This window comes from Phacochoerus africanus, chromosome 6 (assembly GCF_016906955.1).
Source record: "Phacochoerus africanus isolate WHEZ1 chromosome 6, ROS_Pafr_v1, whole genome shotgun sequence".
NCBI classification, from domain to species: Eukaryota; Metazoa; Chordata; class Mammalia; order Artiodactyla; family Suidae; genus Phacochoerus; species Phacochoerus africanus.
The window spans coordinates 8496564-8518866 of NC_062549.1; the positions used below are offsets into that span (position 1 = coordinate 8496564).

Genomic DNA, 22303 nt, shown 5'->3' on the forward strand with positions numbered 1-22303 from the left:
GGGAGGAAGAAAGGCCTGTGACTATCCAGGGAGTGTTCTGGGTGGAGAGAAGAGCCAGACAGCCATTCTGAGGCAGGCAGGAGTCTGCTGTTCAAGGATCAGCAAAGAGATGCGGGGTCTGAAGAGAGGAGGGGAACTGGGGCCGCTGCCGGTTGGAGGCCGGCCCCGCGACTCGGTGGTCTTGAGAGACTCCTGCAACCTCGAACCTTCCGTCCTGCATGTGGGTAATAATCATACGTATTTTCTAGAGCTGTGAGTGCTTTAAATAAGGACTTGTGGACACAGCGTTTGCTGCAGTGCCGGTTCATAGGAACCATGCAGACAGGTTTGATGGGATCAAGGCTGCTTACAGGTTAAGGAATTCCTGCCATGGCGAAGTGGGTTAAGCATCCCCCTACAGGAGTTCCCATTGTGGCTCAGCAGGAATGAATCTGACTGGCATCCATGAGGATGCAGGTTTGATCCCTGGCTTCGCTCAGTGGGATAAGGATCCCGTGCTGCCATGAGCTGTGGTGTATGTTGTGGATGCGGCTCAGATCCGGAGTTGCGGTGGCTATGGCATAGGCCAGCAGCTGTAGCTCTGATTTAACCCCTAGCCTGGGAACCTCCAAATGCAACAGGGACGGCCCTAAAAAGACAAAAAGCAAACAAACAAAAAATCAAGAAGCATATGACTACAATGGTTTGGGTTGCAGCTGTAGCTTGGATTCAGTCCACGGCCAGGGAAGTTCCATATGCCATGTGGGCAGCCATAAAAAAAAGAGAGAGAGAGAGAGAGAGAAAGAAAGACCACTTATAAATTAAGAACACAGGCTCAGAAGCCGTCTTTCCAGCCAGGTCTCCACTTGCTGGCTGTGTGGCTTTGGGCAAGGTGTTTACCTGTTTAACTCTCTGTGCCTCCGTGTTCTCATCCGTAAAATGTCCATAGTAACAGAGGCTCCCTCTTGGTTTGGTACGAGGATTAAATGTACTAACGTCAGAACTGTGCCTGGCACACAGTAAGGGCTCCATAAATTTAGTGATTGTTGTGATCACGAATGAGGTCCTAAAACGTGCCAAATTGGGGAAGAAAGAAACCAAACTCTTTCCGACGTTCACCCTTTGGGAAAGTGGATTCATGGGCAGAGGCCGAGTGAAAGATCTAGAAGGACTAAGAAGGATTATCTTCCTCCTCTAGGAGATGTTAGCAGAGGCTGGAAGGAGGAGCATGAGAAATAGGAATGATGGGTAGAAGAGGAAGAGGATGAGAAAGAGGAGAGCTATGAAGTACAGGAAAGAGGGTACCAGACTCCTAGAACAGGGATATAGCAGAATGGCTCTCTGGTAAACCCAGGCAGATGTGACCAGATGCAATCCTCAGTAGATGTGCCTGTCTTCTAAGGATGGCACTAAAGTAGCAGAGAGACGCGGACCAGGCAGCCTGGAAGAAAGGACGGTTCAGAAGGTGACACTTGTTCAGACAATGAATTAGTTATCTATTGTTGTGTAAAAGAATTACCCCAAGACCTGCTGCCTTAAACTATCATTTATTATTGCATCGTTCCTGTGGGTTGGGAATCTGGGTATAGGGCTAAGCTGGCTTTTCTGCTCTGTGGTCTTTCACAGGCTGGAATCAAGGTGCCAGCTGGGGCGGCAGTCATTCCAAGGCTCACCTGGAGAAGGATCTCCTTTCAAGCTCACTCCTGTGGTTGTTGGCTGCATTCTTGGCTTAGGGACTCAGGGCCACCATTCCTCACGGGCTTTTGAGACAACTCCAGATCCTCACCACATGTGCTTCTCCGGCATGGAAGCTTCCTCCCTCCAAGTGTGTAAATCAAGAAGGTAATAGAGTGCCCACTAAGACAGACACCAGCATCTTTTGCAGCCTGATTGGGTAGTGGCAGTGCATCCTTTTGCCTTATTCTGTTTAGGAGAAGCAAATTAGTAGCTTCAGCCTCCACTGGGGATTTCACAAGGATCCTTGAAGGTCACCTTCAAAAGCTGCCTACCACAGACCAGATGGGCTCTGGTCCTAACAGCATCCCCTGCCTAGGGTGTTTTCCAGAAGACCCTTCCTGTGGCATGACCTCAGGGGGAAAGGTGACCCCAAGAAAGAATGAGATTAGGAGTTCCTGTCGTGGCTCAGTGGTTAACGAATCCGACTAGGAACCATGAGGTTGCGGGTTCGATCCCTGGCCTTGCTCAGTGGGTTAAGGACCTGGCATTGCCATGAGTTGTTGTGTAGGTCACAGACGTGGCTCGGATCCCGCGTTGCTGTGGCTCTGGTGTAGGCCGGTGGCTATGGCTCCGATTAGCCTAGGAACCCCCATATGCCGTGGGAGCAGCCCTAGAAAAGGAAAAAAGACAAAAAAAAAAAAAAAGAATGAGGTTAACTTTTCTGCCACCTGGCCCCTGGTGCCTCAGAAGGGAAGTTGATTTACAGAAAATAAACAAGGAATCCACCTTGCACGTCTGAGCTGAGAACTCACTTAATTCTCGTTTATCTCTTTTCTGGGCCAAGCCATCCTGTGAAATATATATTATTACATTTTTAATTGAGAGAGTTACAATGCAAAGAGGTGAAGTCAGCAATCTGAGGCTACACAGCTAGTACGGCAGACAGGGCTTGAATCTCACTGTGAGTGGCTCTAAAACCTACACCCTTTCCATTCCCAGGGCACCTCAGTGTTGCTGGAAATGTCTCTCTCTCTCTCTCTCTCTTTTTTTTTTCCCATGCCCAGAGCAAGCAGAAGTTCCTGGGCCAGGGACTGAACAAGTGCCATGGCAATAAAAACACCGGATCCTTAACCTGCTGAGCCACCAGGGAACTCCTAGAGTGTCTGTTTCTTTTATCACTTACAATAGCAGAGATTTATAGGGACTCAATGGTAGCATCTAGTTCTTTAGCTTTACAAACATACAAATAGAAAAATTTTAAATGCCACTCACAAAGTTTCTTGGAAAGCCCAGCCTATGGTAGATCCACATATCAGCAACACAGACATTTTCAGAAGATCAAGCTTTGATATTTAATAGGATCTTGGATTTAATAGCATCTGTGCATGTTCACCAGTAACAGTTGGGACGAAGCACTACTGTCACTACTCATATGGAACCTGGCCAGAAGATGACACGTAAGAAGTGCTGCTTCTCTGAAAGTTTTTCTTATGTTCTCGCAGCTGGGGTGATGCCTTAGCCTAGGAACGTCTCCCTCCAGGGATGACGATGTATCCTGCTGGTCTGATTCGCTGCTGCTCCAGGAGGCATCTTTAATCTTCACCAAATTCCTCTGTGTGATTGCCACTGATGTGAGCCCCACAGGAAGTGTGACCTCATTCTGCCTCGCAGCCTCTGGTTACGCAGGCAGGCTGTTTTTGAAAGAAAACAAGAGCAGTTGTAGGCTGACTCTCCCAGGAACTACAGGCTCTTCTATTCTAGGAAACAGCCAAAAGAACAAGAGGCTGCTAAAGACAAAACCTCTCTGCAGGAGCCTGCACTTGCCGACGTGTGCCGCCAGTGGTTAGTCTCTTTTCTAAGAGACTTCTGCACCTGTTGCTATTCTGACATGACTTTCAGCAGAAGAACTTGTAAGTCCTGGATTTCTCCGCTGGCCCTCAACCCCAGGAAGCCTCATATTTCAGTCATTATTTTGCTATTTATCAATTGGAAGAAGAGACTGGGAATTTCCTTTGGAAGCAATGTGTATGGGTAACTTATTTTTCAGGACAGATGCATTGCTTTTCTGGAACTGGTCGCTAGGATCTGTTTCTCGAAAAGCTTAGAGCTGCAACTGAAGGCTTTTTCAGTGTAACAGTACTCCATTAACTATTCGTTAACTGTAGCCTATTACAAGTCTTTGTAAGATGTAGCAGTCTCTTGCTTTCTGCTGTAGAACTTGTTGGCTTAAAATTCAACTTAATGTTTGGGGAAAATTAATATAGGGTAATTTGAGCTGGACATATTCCTCTTGTATTGATCAAAAGTCAATAGGACAAGTGACATAATATTGTATACTGCAAATCAATTCCTCTGTGAATGGTGTGTGCTTTGATTTAGAAGTCTTCCAAGGAATGCCAGAAAGTTCTCCTGACTTCTGTTTGTTTGTTTGTTTGTTTTTAGGGTCGTACCTGCGGCCTGCGGAGGTTCCCAGGCTAGGGGTCTAATCAGAGCTGCAGCTGCCAGCCTACACCACAGCCACAGCAACGCCAGATCCAAGCCGTGTCTTCGACCTACACCAAAGCTCACGGCAATGCTGGATCCTTAACCCACTGATCGAGGTCAGGGATCAAACCCGCAACCTCATGGTTCCTAGTCGGATTCATTTCCACTGCGCCACACGAGAACTCCCTCCTGACTTCTTTTAAGGTCTCTATAAGCCAGGGTCTATACTGTCTAACAGGTTTTATTATATAGTTTATTAAAAGAATCAATTTTAAGCTACAGAATTATTTGGGTTTGTTTTAATGTGTGACAGCTCCAAAAACAATCCATTACTAGTTATCACATTTTTAAAATGTGGATAGAAGTGAGGAATCAGAAAAGAATTTAGTCTTACCTTACTGCTACTAGATAGTGATATATATACAAAGTTTAATAGTCAAAGGAAAGTAGATCTATGGGATCAAAGCTTACATACTTTACCCACTTGGATATATGTTTAATTTGCAATTGAGAAAGTCAATTATATGTTCATGAGAGCTGAGTTTTGAAATCTGCCCAGTGATATACTATTTTCAGTGCCATACGCCGCCTGTGCTGCTTAGAAATGTCCAGGCTGATAAGAACAGCAAAGGACCACCAGCCTCTCTACAACCACCTGTCAGTGGTTTGAGGTGTTGGACAAAAGACAGTCGCCAACTCCCTAGCATGGGTGGAACTTGATAGTGAGGTTGATGTGTGTTGGGTGATGAAAATACCCATATGTCTACTTCGAAGGTTCTGGAACCCATCTTCTTTCTGATTTCTTAACCCAAAAGTAAATTTGTATGATTCTGATTACAAGTCCACCTTAGCAAGCCTAGTTTTCCCAAATACAATGTTGTTCTTATTAATAGAAAAAGACTGTTGAGAGGCAGTGAGAGAGACAGTGGAGAGCCTGACATAAGATCACAGAGCAGATACAGCCTCAATGCTCCTTCCATCCAGTCTCCTGCCGTCAACCCCACTTATCTCTGTATTCTTTCAGTAAACCAATCTGACGCATGCCATTAGTAGATGCCATCTGTTTTGGCATCCTCTTTCTATTTTTAAGACATAATCCACCTTTTTTTTTTCAATGTCTTCTGCAGGAAATCTGTGAAGTTTGAACAAGCAGCTTTTCCCAAGATGTATCGAATATCTCAACTGATGTCAACACCAGTAGCAAGTAAATGTGGAAGAACGGCTCTATGCAATTATCTTTTGAACGATTAGCCTTCTTTTAGCAATTTCCTTGCTTTGATTTTGCTGAGACTCATACCATTAACCATCTGTCAGTAGCTTGTGCTTCTTAAATGCCAGTGTTCACTTTGGCAATAATTTTGACTTCATTTCTTTCCTTGAGAGAAATGTGGTATTTTTCCTTTTAGTAGGAGGAAAAAAAAAAAAAACACCGTTTTTTTTTAAGATGCCTGTGCATAAATATGAAAGGAGATTGTTTATCAGCTACTATTAAGATGCAAAACTGTCTGTCTATAAAAAAATACTGAATGATTTTGATAGCCACTTGCAGAAAATATGGGCGTTGTTACAACGGTAGTGGTTTCAAGTTTCTTCCTTCCTCTTGTCATTTTCTCCCCAAACCCTACTTCTAACCCTCCCTCACACACCTACAATGTTCTCCTTTAAAGCAACCAACCCAGTCTGAATGTCTAAACTCCTTTCTTTGTCTTAGATATTAATTGTCAGTAATGGAACCAAGTTTTACTGAGCCTATCTATTGCAAGTACTCACGCCATTACTATAGAGTATAAAATGCTGCTTTAGAGCTTAGAATATTAATCAATTGCAACTGTCCCCAGGTGAGATCTATTGACATGACTTTGGTTAAACTGGAATGAATGAATGTATGATCTTTTATATATATATATATTTTGGCTTTTTAGGGCCTCCCCTGAGGCATACGGAGGTTCCCAGTCTAGGGGTCGAATCAGAGCTGCAGCTACCAGCCTATGCCACAGCCATAGGAACGCAGGATCTGAGCCATGTTTTTGACCTACACCACAGCTCACAGCAACGCCGGATCCTTAACCCACTGAGCAAGGCCAGGGATCGAACTGGCAACTTCATGGTTACTAGTTGGATTCGTTTCTGCTATGCCACAACGAGAACTCCTGTATGATCTTTTTTAAATTAAGAATACTCGGGAATTCCTGCCATGGTACAGTGGGTTAAAGATTTGACATTGCTGAGGCTGTGGAGTAGGTTGCAGCTCTGGCTTGGATTCAGTTCCTGGCCATGGGAACTTCCATATGCCATGCTATAAGGGTGATAGAAAAAGAAGAAGGAAAAAAAAAGTATATTCAGAGTTCCCTGGTGGCTTAGTGGGTTAAGGATCTGGTGTTATCACAGCTGTGGCTCAGGTTGCTGCTGTGATGTGGGTTTAATCCCTGGCCCAGGAACTTCCGCATGCCACGAGCATGGCCAAAATAAAAGGATTTACAAAAAAAAAAAAAAATACTCTCAGGCTTCATACATTGCAAAATCATTTATAAAAACAAAATTTTATTTTTTTCCCTCCACAAATGTCTTCTGCTCGTTATTTTACAATAGAAGTTCTTTAAAAGGCACTAATGAGAAAGAGTTTAGGCAGATAATTGAATTCTTCAAATTACTGAGTAAGCTAGAATAACCAGCAAGTTGGGTAATTGACTTGGGTTTTCTACAGCTTCACACAAGATGTCTCTTCCTCCTTTTCATGAGTCAGTGTGATGCTAATGGTTTATTATTTCCTCACCCAGCACTAAAGAATCTCTCAAGGAGCGCTAAGAGAGAGAATAAACAGAAGCTAAAAGCCCCTAGATTCTCTCTGTCTTCCCCGTGGAGGCCTGGTGACAAGTTGTATTTGTCCTGATTCATTGGATGGGGCCCCCAGTTGGCGTGGGCATCCCTGCAGAGGCTGGGACTACAGCTCGTCACACCCTCCACCCACCTTTGGCCATCACGCATGCTGATGAAGTGTGATCAGTTTGTGCTTCTCTTTCATTTGCTGATACAGATTCTTCTGGGTCTGAGAAAGAAGACACTGGGGAACTGTCTCCCACGTGCCTTTTCCCGAGGTATTCCAGGGGGGGTTTGGACAAGAAAGATCGATCAGATTTTTTCTGGATGCATTCCTTTGTTGTCTTCTTGGCTTACAAATATTAATTTTGGCTTTCATCCAATGTGGATATGGGGATATATCTTCAGCCCACACACATACAAACTGGCAACTTGCCCAATCTAAGAATGCTATTTGGGAGGGAGGGGATGAGTACGTGGGCAAATGAGAATTGTTTATTTGGTGAGTGGAGAACCTACCGAGTACTGATGCATGCTTACCTCTTTGCAAATTGATGCTCTCTTAAATAGGCTGTTTTTTCAGCCTTTTAAGGGCTACACCCGAGGTATATGGAGGTTCCCAGCCTAGGGGTCGAATCGGAGCTGTAGCTGATGGCCTACGCCACAGCCACATCAGATCTGAGCCACGTCTGCGACCTACACCACAGCTCATGCCAAGGCCGGATCCTTAACCCACTAAGGAACCAAACCTGCATCCTCATGGGTACTAGTCTGATTCGTTTCCACTGAGCCATAAGGGGAACTCACTTAAATAAGCTTTTACTCTCTCACTTTATAAGATTCTACACCAGTGCACAAACTGGCCAAATGGCATGCTCCACTAAAACACGCAGAAGCTCCTATTTTGTTCAAGTTCTGCAGTGAAGTCTCTTTTCTTTTCCTTCCTTCTTTTTTTTTTTTTTTTTCTGTCTGTCTTGTCTTCCTCACACAGGCATCATTTGATGTTTCTTCTAGCATCTTGTAAAACTTGCCAGTGGTACCAAGGAATCATGCATTGATGCTAGAACCTGACTGTTTTTGTAAATTCTAGGCTTCCTGTATCATCAAATGAATTGGCCAAAGACAGACAAGCAGGTCATGTGGAAAGAACACATGTTTGAGAGTCAGATAAACCAGGGTTCTAAGTCTTCACTCTGCCTCTTACTAGCCACGTAAAATACCTAATTTATTTTCCCTTCTACATCTCATTTTTTTTCTTTTTGTTGTACTATGAAGATGATAATACCTAGCTTTGGGGGAGGCTTGTAAAAAGCAGATAAAGTGTGAAGTATGAGCCAGGCTCATAGTTAGTTTTCCATAAATAGTGTCCATGTAACTAGTATTTTCCTAACTTTAGTAGATGTATTCATTGTGAATAGGTTTTGAACTTCAACAAATTATCAGAAATTCAGCAAAGCAGGAAGCTTAATGCTGCCTTTCAATCATACAGACAGGTGATTGTTTTTCAAAACTAAGACATTTACAGATTTATCCAACTACGTAGAAGACTTCCCCGGATACCAAATCAGGGCTGGTAATTGTACGATCATTTGCGTAGCTGACTTGAGGGAAACTGGCAAAAGCCAGAAAGATCTCTTTGCTTACCTGTTCTCCCTATAACTCCACTTATGTGTCTGGTGGTTATGTAGTGATGCTCTATCTACTGCAGTGACAAGCGGAAGGACATGGCAATTGGAGAGCTATTCAAAGGAAGGCTGGGGGAGGTGGTGGAGGACACTCTGAGATTCCAGCATCCTAGAGAGGCTGTTTTGCAATTCCTCCCTTGCAGGAAAATGCGCTAATGTCAGGGTTTAGGTCCATGATATGGTGGAGAAACAGATGAGCCCTAAATTTTCATCAAAGTGTTTAAAAAAGAAAAAAAGCACTAAATGTTCTGTCATTCAATATTCTCACAAGTAAACAGATGAGCTCAGGAGTTCCCCCTGTGGTCCAGTAGGCATAATGGTGCGGCTTGTCTCCTTGGAGGTGCTCTTTCCATCCCTAGCCCGGCACAGTGGGTTAAGGATCTGGTATTGCCACAGGTGTGGTGTAGGTCACAGCTCTGGCTTGGATTTGATCCCTGGCCTGGGAACTTCCATAGGCTGCGGGTGTAGCAAAAAAAAAAAAAAAAAAAAAAAAAAGAGAGAGAGAGAGATGAAGCTCGGAAGATTACAAGTGACATTCTCAGGGCTGCAGGAATTATTGGATGCAAAGAGGTCATTTGCCTTCACAGTAACTAGCAAGGTTTAGTTACTGCTAAGGAAACTAAGGTACCTAAGTACTGAGGTTTCTGTGTGACCGGATGAACTGGAGAGAGATGTGAAGGTCTTATCTCATTCCCCCTCTAGTTTTGTCTGTGATTCCCAGTGCGGTGACAGTTCCTTGGAGTGCAGCTCCATAGATCACCTGGCAGGCTCCCACTTCACCTGCCGCCGAAGCCCCAGACTCCTCACCAATGGCTACTATATTTGGACAGAAGACAGTTTTCTTTGCGACAAAGATGGCAACATAACTCTGAGCCCATCCCAGACCAGAGTTCTGTACAAGGAGAACTTAGTCAGGTAAGTCAAGGATGCTGCGGAAAGGGTCTGAGGTCCAACTCATCCACTGAGCCTTCATTCATTCATTTGTTCATTCAACATGGCTTACAAGGAGCCCGTCACTGCCCCAGACTCTGAAAACACACAGGCCTATCAGCGCAGAGTCAGCCAGCGTGAAAACACAGAAAAGTCACGTGATACAGGTGCTGCGTCAGGCGGCTGGGCGGAGGAGCGTGGAAGGGAGAAGAGAGAAAGATCCGCTTTACTTGGAAGGACGGTTTACAAGCTGCTTAGAGATGATGATGCCTGATTTGCCTTGAGAAATGTAGGATGTGAGTTAAATGGATGAAGGAAAGAGGATTCCAGAGAGGGAACGGGCGTGGGGTTGCAAGAGACGTGGATGTGCTCTGAGGAATGGCAAGTCGTTCAGGGGGGATACAGCTCAGGGTGGAAAGGCTTGCTTGCCAAGAGAGGAGACTAAGCTCAGAAGCAGGGCTGGCTGGAGGGGTTACAGTCCAGCCGAGGGACGTTGGGCTTTATTCTGCAGCTAGAGAGGAGCTATTGATAAGTTATCCCGGAGTTCCCACTGTGACTCAGTGGTAGCAAATCCAACGAGCATCTGCGAGGATGCAGGTTCAATCGCTGGCCTTCCTCAGTGGGTTAAAGATCCGGTGTTGCCCTGAACTGAGGTGTAGGTCGCAGACACCTGCGTTGCTGTGTCCTATCCAATGCAGCTCCGATTGGACCCCTAGCCTGGGAACTTCCACATGCTGCAGGTGCAACCCTAAAAACCAAGACAAATTGTGCAATCCATCCTGAGCGAAAGACCACTGATTCCAAGGTAGAAGGTGGATTGCTGGGAGTGTAGATGCAAAAGGAATCAAATTATTTTGGAAATGCAGTTCCCCGATCCCATCGCCACCACGCCCTTCGCCTTGACAAGCTTCAGTGGTCTCCCTGTGCAGTTACGTTAAATGCCTCCTCCTTCCGGTAACGGTCAAGGGTATTGATTCTCTGTCTTTTTTTTTTTTTTGTAGCCTTCCCTGCCTCCTTTCCTAGCAGGACTCGGTATGGGACTGCTGGTTCATATATTTCAGACAGCCTCCATTGTCTCCCTATGAGCAATGTCCTTCCTGGAGCTCTTAAAGCAGCCTCTTGATGCTGTCAGAACACAAAGCCACTTGGCACAGTATCCAAAACCGAGGCGATGGAGTCAGACAGCCTGGGTTTGCGTCCTAGTCACATCACTGACCAGCTGTATGACCTCAGACAAGTTATCTCACCTTTTTGTGTCTCAGTTTCCTGATCTGAGAAATGGGATAACAATAGTACCTACCTCCCAGGGCTGTTCCCAGAACAATATGAATTTCTACACATAAATCACTAAGAAAGATGCTGGGAAACTAAGACACTAAGAAAGACACTGTATCTGCATTATTTTTGTCTTTCTCCCATACTAGGTTTGAACTTTTTTTCTTTTCTTTCTTTTTTTTTTCATTTTAGGGCCGCATCTGTGGCATAAGGAAGTTCTTAGGCTAGCTCAAATCAGAGCTACAGCTGCCAGCCTACACCACAGCCGCAGCAACTCGGGATCCAAGCCGAGTCTGCAACCTATACCACGGCTCTCAGCAACACCAGCAAGGCCAGGGATCGAACCCACATTCTTCCGGACACGATGTCAGGTCCTTAATCCACTGAGCCACAACTCGAACTCCAGATTTGAACTTTTTGACCCAAGGTTTTGCCTCTTATCTCAATATCCTTGACATTGATCTAAGCCCCTGGCCCACCGAGAAATGTAAGAAACGTCTATGGAGTTAATGGAGGAAACAAATGAAATGAGCTTGGTTGTGGAGACGTGCTCCATGCAGCCAACCACTTCGCTGAACTCTCTGCTTTGCCCCTCAGGTGACTGCTACTCATTACTCACCAGGCTGCTTTCCTTTTGCTCCAGAATATTCAGAAAGAAGAAGAGAGTCCGCCATCCTTTCTCTTCTCTCTTCAGCCTCAGTGCCTCTGAATCCTGGCTGCACGGCAGTATCTTTCAGAATGTTGGTTCTCCCCACAGTGAGGACATCTGGTTGGAGGGGGTCCGGAGGCTGGACACCAGCCTGTGCAATGAAAATGGTGAGTCTGAATCTCTTTTTCTGTGGTGAAAGATCATTTCCAAAGGGCCAGCAGCAGCCATGTGGTTCTGGACCAATCCAGGGACAAGAGTCGTTTTGATACAGAGGGCGAGCCGCATTTTAAATATTCACCTAAAGTCCTCTCCACACTACTTTAATGATCCAAATACATATGTCTCCCAGCCATGCAAAATAGACTAATTTAAATTTATATTTTATGAAGTTGATAAAAGTTATATTTTATGAAGTTGATGATACCTGGAATGTATTTGCACATCTCCAGACAATCCTTTCTGTACAGGATATGGATGGAGAAAGGTACTGGAATCAGGGTTCAAGTCCTCTTTGGGGTACATTGTGATAGTTACTTAACAAGATATGTATATATAGTATAATAATATAACACATACATGTTGCTATTGAAATAATGTTATGGAGTTCCCATCATGGCTCAGGGGGTTAAGGACCCAATGTAGCCTCCGTGAGGATGTGGGTTCAATCACTGGCCTCACTCAGTGGGTTAAGGAACCGGCATCACGGCAAACCACGACCTAATTCACAGATGCAGCTCAGATCCAGCATTGCTGTGACTGTGGCATAGACTCCAGCTGCAGCTCTGATTCCACCCCTAGCTCAGGAACTTTCATATGTTTCAGGTATGGCCCCCAAAAGAAAACATATATATATATGTCATTATAATAATGAGATACATTGTATCTACCTATTATGTAATATGCATTATATAAAATTAATGTATAATATGTTGTACCTATATATTATATATGCACATATGTACTCTAATAATAATAAATAATGTATAATGCATACTAAAGTATGTATAGATACATACATACACATATGTATAAACACGGTGGTGGGAACTTTAAGCCTATCTTAAAGATTAAATGGGACAAGAATGCCAGGCACAATTCAATGCCTGGTACTCAGTAATTTGTGGTTATAATTATTTTTAAGATTAGAATGGACACAAAGCATATTTATTGGGTGCCTATCATCTGCCAGAGACTGTTCTAGGGTTGGGGATTAAAAGGTCAGTACAAACATAACCTTAGTTATGTTTGCTGAGGCAGGAGGGGGTGTTCAGCCCTTTGTGAAATAACTGCACACACGAAGAATGGTAATTATGGTGAGAGCCATGACAAAAAGCCATATGATGTAATGAGAGATTTGACCCACTCAGAAACTCAGGGAAGGCAAGCCTATGGAACGGACATTTGAGCTGAGTTCTAGATCAGGAGATGGGCATTTCTGGGCAAAGGGGAAAAGGGGGAGCCTTCTGGGTTCAAGAGACAAAAAAGGCTAGGGTCTGAGGAGTCTACTGAGTAGGTCTGCTGGTTGAGGAAAGGTTTGGAGCATGCTGAGTTCAAGTTCCTTTGCGATGTCCAAGGGGCAAGTTCGTCTTAGTTAGCAGGGCAGTCTGAGTTGGACTATACATCCATGAGCCATCTCAGTCTAGCTGGTCACTGAAGCCATGGAGTGATGAGATGGGTCCGAAGAGCATAGCATCGGCAAAGAGAGAGCCTCGAACGAACTTGAAGATGTCAAATGTTGAATACGCAGGATTAGCCTGCAAAAGAGCTGGAGAGGAGGCATCCAGAAAGGTGGGAGGAAAACCAGGCGAGTGGCGTGTGATGAAAAACAAGGGAAACGGTGGAACAAGAGAGAGGAAGCATCAGCAGTGGTGAGTCGCTCCCCAGAGTTAAATAGGATGCGACTGGCATCACTGATCTGGAGGTAATGGAGGCTGGCGTGACGGAGGCAGAAGAGAACTGGGAATAGGGAGAGGAGAGTGTGGGACGTAATGAGATGGAGGGAGAGGGTACCGAGGACTCCTCGAGATGCCTTCCAGAAAGGGAAGGAAAGAGACCAGGTCCCTTACATACAGACCCTCGGCTCTCATCACACCGCTCTGCTCTATTTCTCAGTGCACCATGCTCTTTCTCACTTTGGCCCCGTAGCTTGTGTTGCTCATGTGCTGGGCTTCATTCATTCATTCATTCATTCATTCACTTGAAAGGTTTTATTGAGGGCCAACTATGCACAAGGTACAATTCTTCACACTGGGACATACCGAGGAACAAAACAGCTGACACCATTTGTTCTCATGGAACTGGCATTCCTATTGAGAAAGGCAATAAGGACAATTGCATTGCATGTTAAAAAATGGTAAGGGGGATTCCCAGTGGCTTATTGGTTAAGACTTTGGCGTTGTCACTGCTGTGGCTTGGGTTTGATCCCTGCCCCAGGAACTTCCGCATGCCTTGGACATGGCCAAAAAAAGAGTGGGAGCAAAGCATCTGGGGAGAAACAATCCCGGCAAAGGAAATGCAAGTGCAAAAGGTCTGGAGTTCCTGCTGTGGCACAGGGAGATGAGAACCCACTGCAGTGGCTGGGTCCGTGGGTGGATGCACGTGGGGAGGGGACGGGGACCGCTATGAGGCCATTTCCATGGCTTTGCTTTCTACTCCAAGTATTCTGGGCAGAGGAATAACATGATTCGCTGTTCATTTTGACGGGGTACCTCTGGCTGCTGTGTTCCGATTAGATGTAAGATAGGCATGGACGGCAGAAACAAGGAAGCCAGTTAAGAGGCCATAAGAGTGATTCAGGTGGGAGAGAATGGCACCTTGAAAGAATATGACAGCTGAGTGGAGGTGAGAAGGGGGAGGTTTTTGGACATGTTTCAAAGGTGAAGCCCATAGGATTCGCTGACTTGGGCTAAGAGAAAGAGAGCAGTCTAGACTGCTTATTATATCTAAGCACTTAACCTTCTGTCTTGTTTAAATAGATTACTTTGTTTGCATATATTCCCTTGTTTAAATATTCCAAAGCCCCCTAGGAAGTAGATCATATTATCACACTTAGTATAATCACGATGAAATTGAAGTTCAGGGTTAAGTGGCTTGCCCAGGTTCATTTAGTTTATAAATAGCAGAGTTCAAATTCAGCCCAGGTCTGTCTAGGTTGAAACTCCAGCCTTTGCTCTATTGCCAGTAAGTTTTACCCTCCTTTCCAACATCTACCTCACACCCCAGGCCCAAAGGGCAAGCAAGAGCTGGAGTATAATACAATACTCAATCATATGATCATTTAAAGACATGGTACTTACATGCCTACTATTTGTCTCAACCTGCTTCCTGGGCAGAAAACTCAAATATTTTATGATTGTTGTTAAAACTTTTTCATTTGCGGTCATGATAGATACACGGTACAGAGAGGGCCTTCTCCCAGCTTCGCCCATGGGTAAAACTTACTCAATAGTACATTCTCAAAACCAGGAAGTTAACGTGGACACGACACTACTAAGATCGCACCAGTTTTTTAACAAGCACTTGAACGTGAGCGTGTGTATGTGATACCAGATTTGTTTAAAAATAGGATAGGGGCTTGTTAAATGAAGAAACAATTCCTTATATAAACAAACTATTCATTGAATGTATTCTAGTTTCCCACAATAGCAAAGATGTGTAAAGAGGACAAAGACAAGAACAAGTGGCAGGGACGTGGCAGGTAAGCCTGACATCGCAGATGGAAGCTATTGGAAGAAACTTCTGCGCCCTGTTGAGGAGTCTAGATTTTATCTAATCCATCAAGGATATTTCAGAAGGCTCTCAAAGAGGGCAGTGGCACAATTAGATATGGATATTCGAAGACGGCTTTTCCCGCAACATGAAATGAAGACTGGATGGAGGTTCGTAGTGGGAGCTCAGAGGCAATCAAAAGCACGCCAAGGACCCCGAGGACAGTGGCTCCGGAAACAGAGGGAAGAGATTGAAGGACTGTTTCTCAAGGTAGAATTGACAGGCTGGTGACAGATTGAATGTCACCTGATGAGAAAGTGGGAGGAACTGAAGCAAATGGATGTGTTGACTTCAGGGCACTGTGTGAAAAGTTAAAAGTTCTGCAAGTCACGCAGTTCTGGAAGACGGTCTGGCCACGTGATGAGGCAGAGGCGCTTATGAGCTGAACGGCTCTAAATTTAGGTCCTTGAGCCCCCTTCTCCAACCGGCCCATTCTTGGGGAAGTTCGTTAACAATTCTGGCCTCCGTCTCTCCGCATATGAAATAAGAAAAAGAGCAATGCACGGAAATGTTGTGGGGCCGAAATGCAATCATTCATGAAAACTCCCTATCAGCTCATGTTCTGCTCAATACAAATTAGGTCTAAAAAGGCAAAAAGGAACATGGCTTGGGCTAGGAAAAGAGACGCTGACTTCTATGTCCTGTGGGTGAAATTTGAGGAACCTGTGGGAAGTAGAAAGAGAGCCAGTAGGGACTTGGACTTTTGCGAATAGACTTCGGGGGCAAGGAAGGCTCTGGATGTGGGTTTTGAAGCCCATGTGAGACGTGGTCGAGGTCTTTGGATGAAAGGAGACCAACACGTGGATGCGCAGAAGGAGAGTTAAAGGGATTCAGGAAATTGAACAGAAGCTTCAGTAAAAATTATCCCTAATAGTAATGAGTGCTGTGGACCAGCGCCATTCCAACCAATCCGCCCCTTATTGATCGCTTCTCTCCAAAGTTTATGAGGGAGTGTGTGTGTGTGTGTGTGTGTGTGTGTGTTAAGAACACTTAAGGTAAGATTTACCCTCTTAGCAAAGTTCTAAGTGTAAAGACAGAGCTGTTAACTACAGCCACTGTGCCGTACCGATCTCCAGGGCTCGCCCATCGTGTACAACTGAAAAGTGGACGACTGAAGCCACTCCGCATTTCTCCTTTGAGTCTGGCTTCTTTCACACAGTGTTCTGTCCTTCAGGGGCATCCATGCTGGTGAAGAGGTAGAGAGAGAGGGAGCACTTGTGTGTTGGTGATGGGAATGTAAATTAGTACAGTCACGTCGGAAAACAGTGTAGAGATGGCTCAGAAACTTAAAAAGAGAGTTACCATGTGATCCAGCAATCCTGCTTCTGGATGTATATTCAAAGGAACTGAAATCACGATCTCAAAGAGGTATCGGGACTCCATACTCACTGCAGCATCACTCTCGACAGCAAAGGTAAGGAAACAACCTGAATGGCCACCAACAGATACATGGGCCAAATGGGGTCTATCCATCCAGGGGAGGGTTAGTCAGCCTTATCAAAGAAGGAAATCTGGGAGTTCCTGTCATGGCTCAGTGGTTAACAAATCTGACTAGGAGCCATGAGGCTGCAAGTTTGATCCCTGGCCTCACTCAGGGGGTTAAGGATCCGGCATTGCCGTGAGCTGTGGTGTAGGTTGCAGATGTGGCTCGGATCCGGCGTGGCTGCGGCTGTGGTGTAGGCCAGCGTCTACAGCTCTGATTAGACCCCTAGCCTGGGAACCTCCATATGCCACGGGTGCGGCCCTAGAAAATACAAAAAAGAAGGAAACCTGTCACTTGCAACAACATGGAGAGAGCATTGTTCTTAGCCCCACTTTGCAGAGGGGGAAACTGAGGGCAGATGAGATACTTTTCATGGGGCCTCATAGCTAGTAAGCAGCATAGTCTGGACTCCAATGTAAGAATCTTGAGCAGGACAGGCACTTGGGGGGGGAATTTCTCAGAAAGAGAGGCAGAAGGGCACTCCGCCGTGAAAGAAGCGCATATAAAGAAATCATTATGTGTGTGCAGCTTGACAAAGAGGTCAAGTGTCCTGTAGCCTTAAAGCAGTCCCTGATAAATAGGTCACCTAGGGCATTTTCTATCAGAAACCAACTAGAGGTGAGCCTGCAAACTCCCAGCATTCCTGACAGCCTGGGGACAAACACCCACTGGGAGGTGCCCTTGTTACTTTTTAATTGAGATATAATTCCTATGATAAAATGTACCGTTTCAACATGTACGATTCAGTGATTATTTCAGTCTGTTCACAAGCTAGGTTGTGAAACTGTGACCGCTTTCAAACTCTGGAACATTCTCACGGGCCTCAAGGAGAAACATCATACTCATTATTGGTCACGCCCCATTTCCTGTCCCCTCCTTCCACCATGAGTCGACTTCCTTTCTATTCTGATCTGCCTATTTTGGACTCTCATGACTATTTTTTTGGGGGGATGAAACCTTATTTATTTTTTTGAACCAGACCACTAGGAAAATATATCACAGCCTTGAAACAGCAAACAGGCTATGCTATCACTTCAAGTAATTATGTTGGAACAAGGTCCTTATCAAAACCTTGTCAAAAGCGGGAGTTTCTGCAGTGGTACAGCAGATTAAGGATCCAGCATCGTTGCAGCTCGGATTTGATCCCTGGCGTGGGGACTTCATATACAGCAAGTGCAGCCTTAAAAAAAAAAAAATCCACAGGCGTTCCCATCGTGGCACAGCGGAAACGAATCTGACTAGGAACCATGTAGTTACAGGTTCAATCCCTGGCCTCACTCAGTGGGTTAAGGATCTGGCATTGCTGTGGCTGTGGTGGAGGCCAGCGGCTACAGCTCTCACTGGACCCCTAGCCTGGGAGCCTCCATATGCCATGGGTGTGGCCCTAAAAAGACAAACAAAAAACCCACAAAAACACCCCATGAGGTGACAGAGCCAGAGCAAGAACACCGCTTGTTGCAACAGTCCTGGTTGAAAGTGGTATTTGGTAAGAGGGAGGTGCCCCTCTTTTGCTCTAGAAGAATCACAGCTCTCTCCTGAATTGCTTACTTTTTCTCTCTTGACTCTCATATTAGGAAGAAATTATCTCAACAGAATTTTGTTATTTCAGGGAGCAAAGTAAGCAATACTGGTTTAGGCTTGCATTCCATTCTGTTTTATGGGGAAAAAAAAACAACAGGTTTTTTCAAATCCAGTATTTCATAATGCTCTTAATTAAGTAGCCCACGGGTTACTGTTCATTTTTGGATACGAGGATACACACAATCAAAACCCACTTTCCTTTCGAGGGCGGGCTGCCTCTCCCTCTCACTGGTAACTCTGCTGCAGAAATGGCTTTGCTTCAGCTGACCTGTCTTGCCTTTCGAAGGCTTCCATCCCTTGGTTCTAGGCTTTCTGGAACACACAGGGGCAGGTCTCTTCTCTGTTCTGAAGCAATGTTTTCCTCAAGTGTGGGTGGGACAGCAGACACCTCTAGGACACAGCAGGACTGAACATTAAATCTCACAGTCAGAGAGAAGCCTTGACTCCTCTTCCAACCTTTACAATCTTTCTGATAAAACCAAGGAGAAGGGCTCAGTTTAGAGTCTTGGCAGCTTTTAGACTCTTGAACTCTGGCTACTCTCTCTCTTTTTTTTTATTTTTTGGCTGCCCCTCGACGTGTGCCGTTCCTGGGCTAAGGATCAGATCTGAACCACAATTGCGACCAATTGCAGCTGCAGCAGCAATAGATCCTTTAACCCACCATGCTGGACTGGATCGAACCTGCATCCTGGCACTGCAGAAACTCTCATTGTGCCATATTGAGGACTTCTTAATGAATTCTTTTAACTAAAGAACAGGCTCCGGGCTTTCTGCTCCGAAAGTACTTAGTGCACATTAAATAAGGTCTCCTTTTCATGGTACCTGTTTTGACATTTACTTTTGCTTTAGACCATTGAAATGACTAATAGTTTCCTTGTAAGAGACTAAAATGAAACAATTTGAAGAAAATAGATGGCTAGGAGTTAAGAAAGAAGGTTCTGGGATATTGGCAAAATCAGGAAAAGGATGCTTGAATGCCCCAAATTTGGGAACCATGGTTCTGAAGGCAGAGTTTCCTATATGTGGAAATTAACCACTAGTTTTCCCACAGTTGCCTCTTCGAAATATGTCCAAACGATCTGAAAGCAATTGGACCACAGCAGTGCTGCACGTGCATGAGGTATCTTGTTAAGAGTCTCGTGGTTTCCAGATATCCTCTAAATATAACGAATCAAACCACCTTCCCCCCAAATCACTAATTAGTCATCCTGCATGTGCACAGGACTTTGAAAACTCTCATCTCTGCTGTCAATTGTAATCAAATCTGCCCCAGACTTCTTGTTTACCGGATTTACCCAAAGCCCCGAGACTTTTATCAACCATTCATTTTTCTCTGGAAACGTCGCCTGGTTAGAAGACCCAAGAAGAATGCCAAGTTTAGCTGTTTTCTCTCTGGGCACTGGATGCAATCAAAACTTACTTCCTTTGGTTTTCTTTTGCTTCCTTCTTCAGGCTAAAAACGGGTTTCTTTGTTTGTTGTTATTGCTGCCTATTTTGTTTATCCTTAGCTCACCCCATCCACAGCTGTGTCGAGACACCTTTCCTCATTAGTTGCAATTCATTCGGTAGCCATGGTGATGGGTGACTCCCCAGACCCAGTACTGCAATCTGGGATGCATCCTCAGAGCCCCGTGAGTCATATTGAGAGAGGATACAGGAGTCACACAAGGAGGACCAATGGGGACTTCCCACTCTGTTTCTGCCAGTCCCAAGAAAGAAAGATGATATGACCTCAGACAAGCCTCCCCAGCCTGAGGTCTGTGGTTTTCTCTAGATCTAGAGTTTCTCCCATAAATATCCTTGATGGCAACATCCCTATGTGGCTTTGCGTTTCCCTCTATAGCAAACGATCGTGCCCACTTTACATGCAAGGATATGGAAATGTGCTTGGAAGACATGGCTTCATCCTTTTCAAACAGACATCAATTGCACTGAATTTAAATAAGCCAGGAGAAACAGAACAAAGTTAATATATTCAAATATAGTATCAAAGAACAATTTACGGCAATGTTTTCTGCATTGTTAGCCTTTCCTTTGCTATTAAGGTTAGAGAAAAAAAAAAAGTTTGTTGGGGAAAAGTGTGAATTGGGGCAAACTTTTCAGAAATGGCAATTCCCTGATTATTATTATTATTATTGCTGTGCCTGTGGCAGGTAGAAGTTCTTGGGTCAGGGATCGAATCTGAACTACAAAGCCACTCAAGGCCCAGCAGTGATAACGCTGGATCCTTAACCTGCTGCGCCACCAGGGAACTCCTCCTTGATCATTTATTAATGCTTTTTATGGTTTCTCTTTGTAATTTCCTCGCTTCTTTGAATTAGAAAACTCTGTGTAATGTTTCCAGTATTCAACAAGAGGGACATTTTAGATATTATTTAAATATCAGTGGCAGAGTGTACGTTCAACAGAGCAGCCTTGGGCAACAGCACAGGACTGTTTTTACTCTTGTCCCAGCCTCATTCCCGTCTCCCCAGATCTTAGCTAAGTGCCATTCGTGAAGACATAATCAGCCACACAAGCTCCCCCCAGTTTCTCCTCACATCCACGTTAACCTGACCACATAGCTTCCTCTTTTTTCTTGATTTCTTTACTTTTTTTTTGTCTTTTTTTTTGTCTTTTTAGGGCCGTGGCATATGGAAGTTCCCAGGCTAGGGCTCGAATTAGAGCTGCAGCTGCTGGCCTGCAGCTGCCGGCCTACACCACAGGCACAGCCACAGCCACAGCAACGTAGGATCCAAGCCTTGTCTGTGACCTACACCGCAGTTCAAAGCAATGCTGGATCCTTAACCCACTGAACGAGGCCAGGGATCGAACTTGCATCCTCATGGATCCTAGTTGGGTTCATTACTGCTGAGCCACAACGGGAACACCTCCTCTCTTTTATTTAAACAGTTTTATTGGGGGATGATGGATAGAAGCAGATGTACTTGTTTAATGAGTACAATTTGACAAGTTTAGAAACATGCACCCCTCCCTCCATGAAGCCATCACCACAGTCAAGGCAGCAAACACCTAACACTTCCCAGTGTTTCCTTGTGTCCTTCGTGGGGTTTACTGGGGTTTTGTAGGGGAGGGAAGGGGAGTAGGTGAGTTTTTGGTAGTAAGAACAAAAAGTGAGACCTACCTTCTCATCACATTTTGAAGTGCTAAAATCCTGCATCAATAACTGCAGCCTCTAAGATGGGCAGACCTCTGGAACTTATTCATCCAGTATCACTAAAATCTTGTGCCCCTTGAACAACCCCCCATGTCCCCCTCCCCACCAAGCCCCTGGCAACTGCCATTTTATTCTCTGCTTCTCTAATCTTGACTATCGTAGGTGCCTCATGTCCAAGTGGAATCATGCGAGGTTTGGGGTTTCTCTTTTTTGGTTGCCCTGCGGCATATGGGGCTCCTGGGCCAGGGATCCACTCCCGGGCCAGGGATCAGATCCAAACCACAGTTGCAACCTATGCTACAGCTTCAGCAACTTGGGTTCCTTAACCCACTGTGCTGGGCTGGGGATCGAACCTCTGTCCCAGAGCTCCAAAGGTGTCGCCAATCCCACTGCGCCATAGCAGGAACTCTAGTATTTGTCTTTCTTTGACTGGCTTATTTCACTTAGCATAATGTCCACCCAGTTCATCCATGGTGTTGCCAATGGCGAGGTTTTCTTGATTCATTCACCTGTTGCTGAATACTTGGGTGGTTTCTGTATCTTGGCCACTGTGAACAGTGCTGCAATGAACAAGGTCCAGGACCTGCGCTGCACCACGGTCATTTCCTGGATATTCTGCATGTTTGTACAGGTTCCCTTTTCTATGGCAACCAGCAGGGACGCTTCTGCAGACTGCTTTGTCAAGAGGCTGCGAGGCGTGGGTGGGTTAGTGGGAGGGCGTCTGCAGGGTTGGCAGGAATTCCCGGGTCTAAAAGCACCAGCATCTTGGCTCAGTATCCAGGACTGTCCTGTGCCTCATAGGATGTTTAACATCCCTG

The 22303-nt window shown here is 45.2% G+C and overlaps 1 protein-coding gene across 4 annotated transcripts in view; it reads left to right on the forward strand.

Moving 5' to 3' along the window:
• Positions 1-1611: 1611 nt before the first annotated feature.
• Positions 1612-22303, forward strand: part of TMEM71 (transmembrane protein 71) — a 32468-nt gene continuing 11776 nt past the window's right edge. For 2 of the 4 annotated variants that reach the window (XR_007135386.1, XM_047783223.1), the window contains exons 1-5: positions 1613-1821; positions 5268-5344; positions 7175-7235; positions 9345-9557; positions 11491-11663. Coding sequence is in view for 3 of the 4 variants with exons in the window: in XM_047783223.1 (XP_047639179.1) it covers positions 1769-1821; positions 5268-5344; positions 7175-7235; positions 9345-9557; positions 11491-11663 (577 nt within the window). In the remaining variant the exon portion in view is untranslated. Of the gene's footprint in view, positions 1822-3320; positions 3567-5267; positions 5345-7174; positions 7236-9344; positions 9558-11490; positions 11664-22303 lie in introns of those variants that run through there. The other 2 variants (XM_047783224.1, XM_047783225.1) reach the window with 2 other exon arrangements.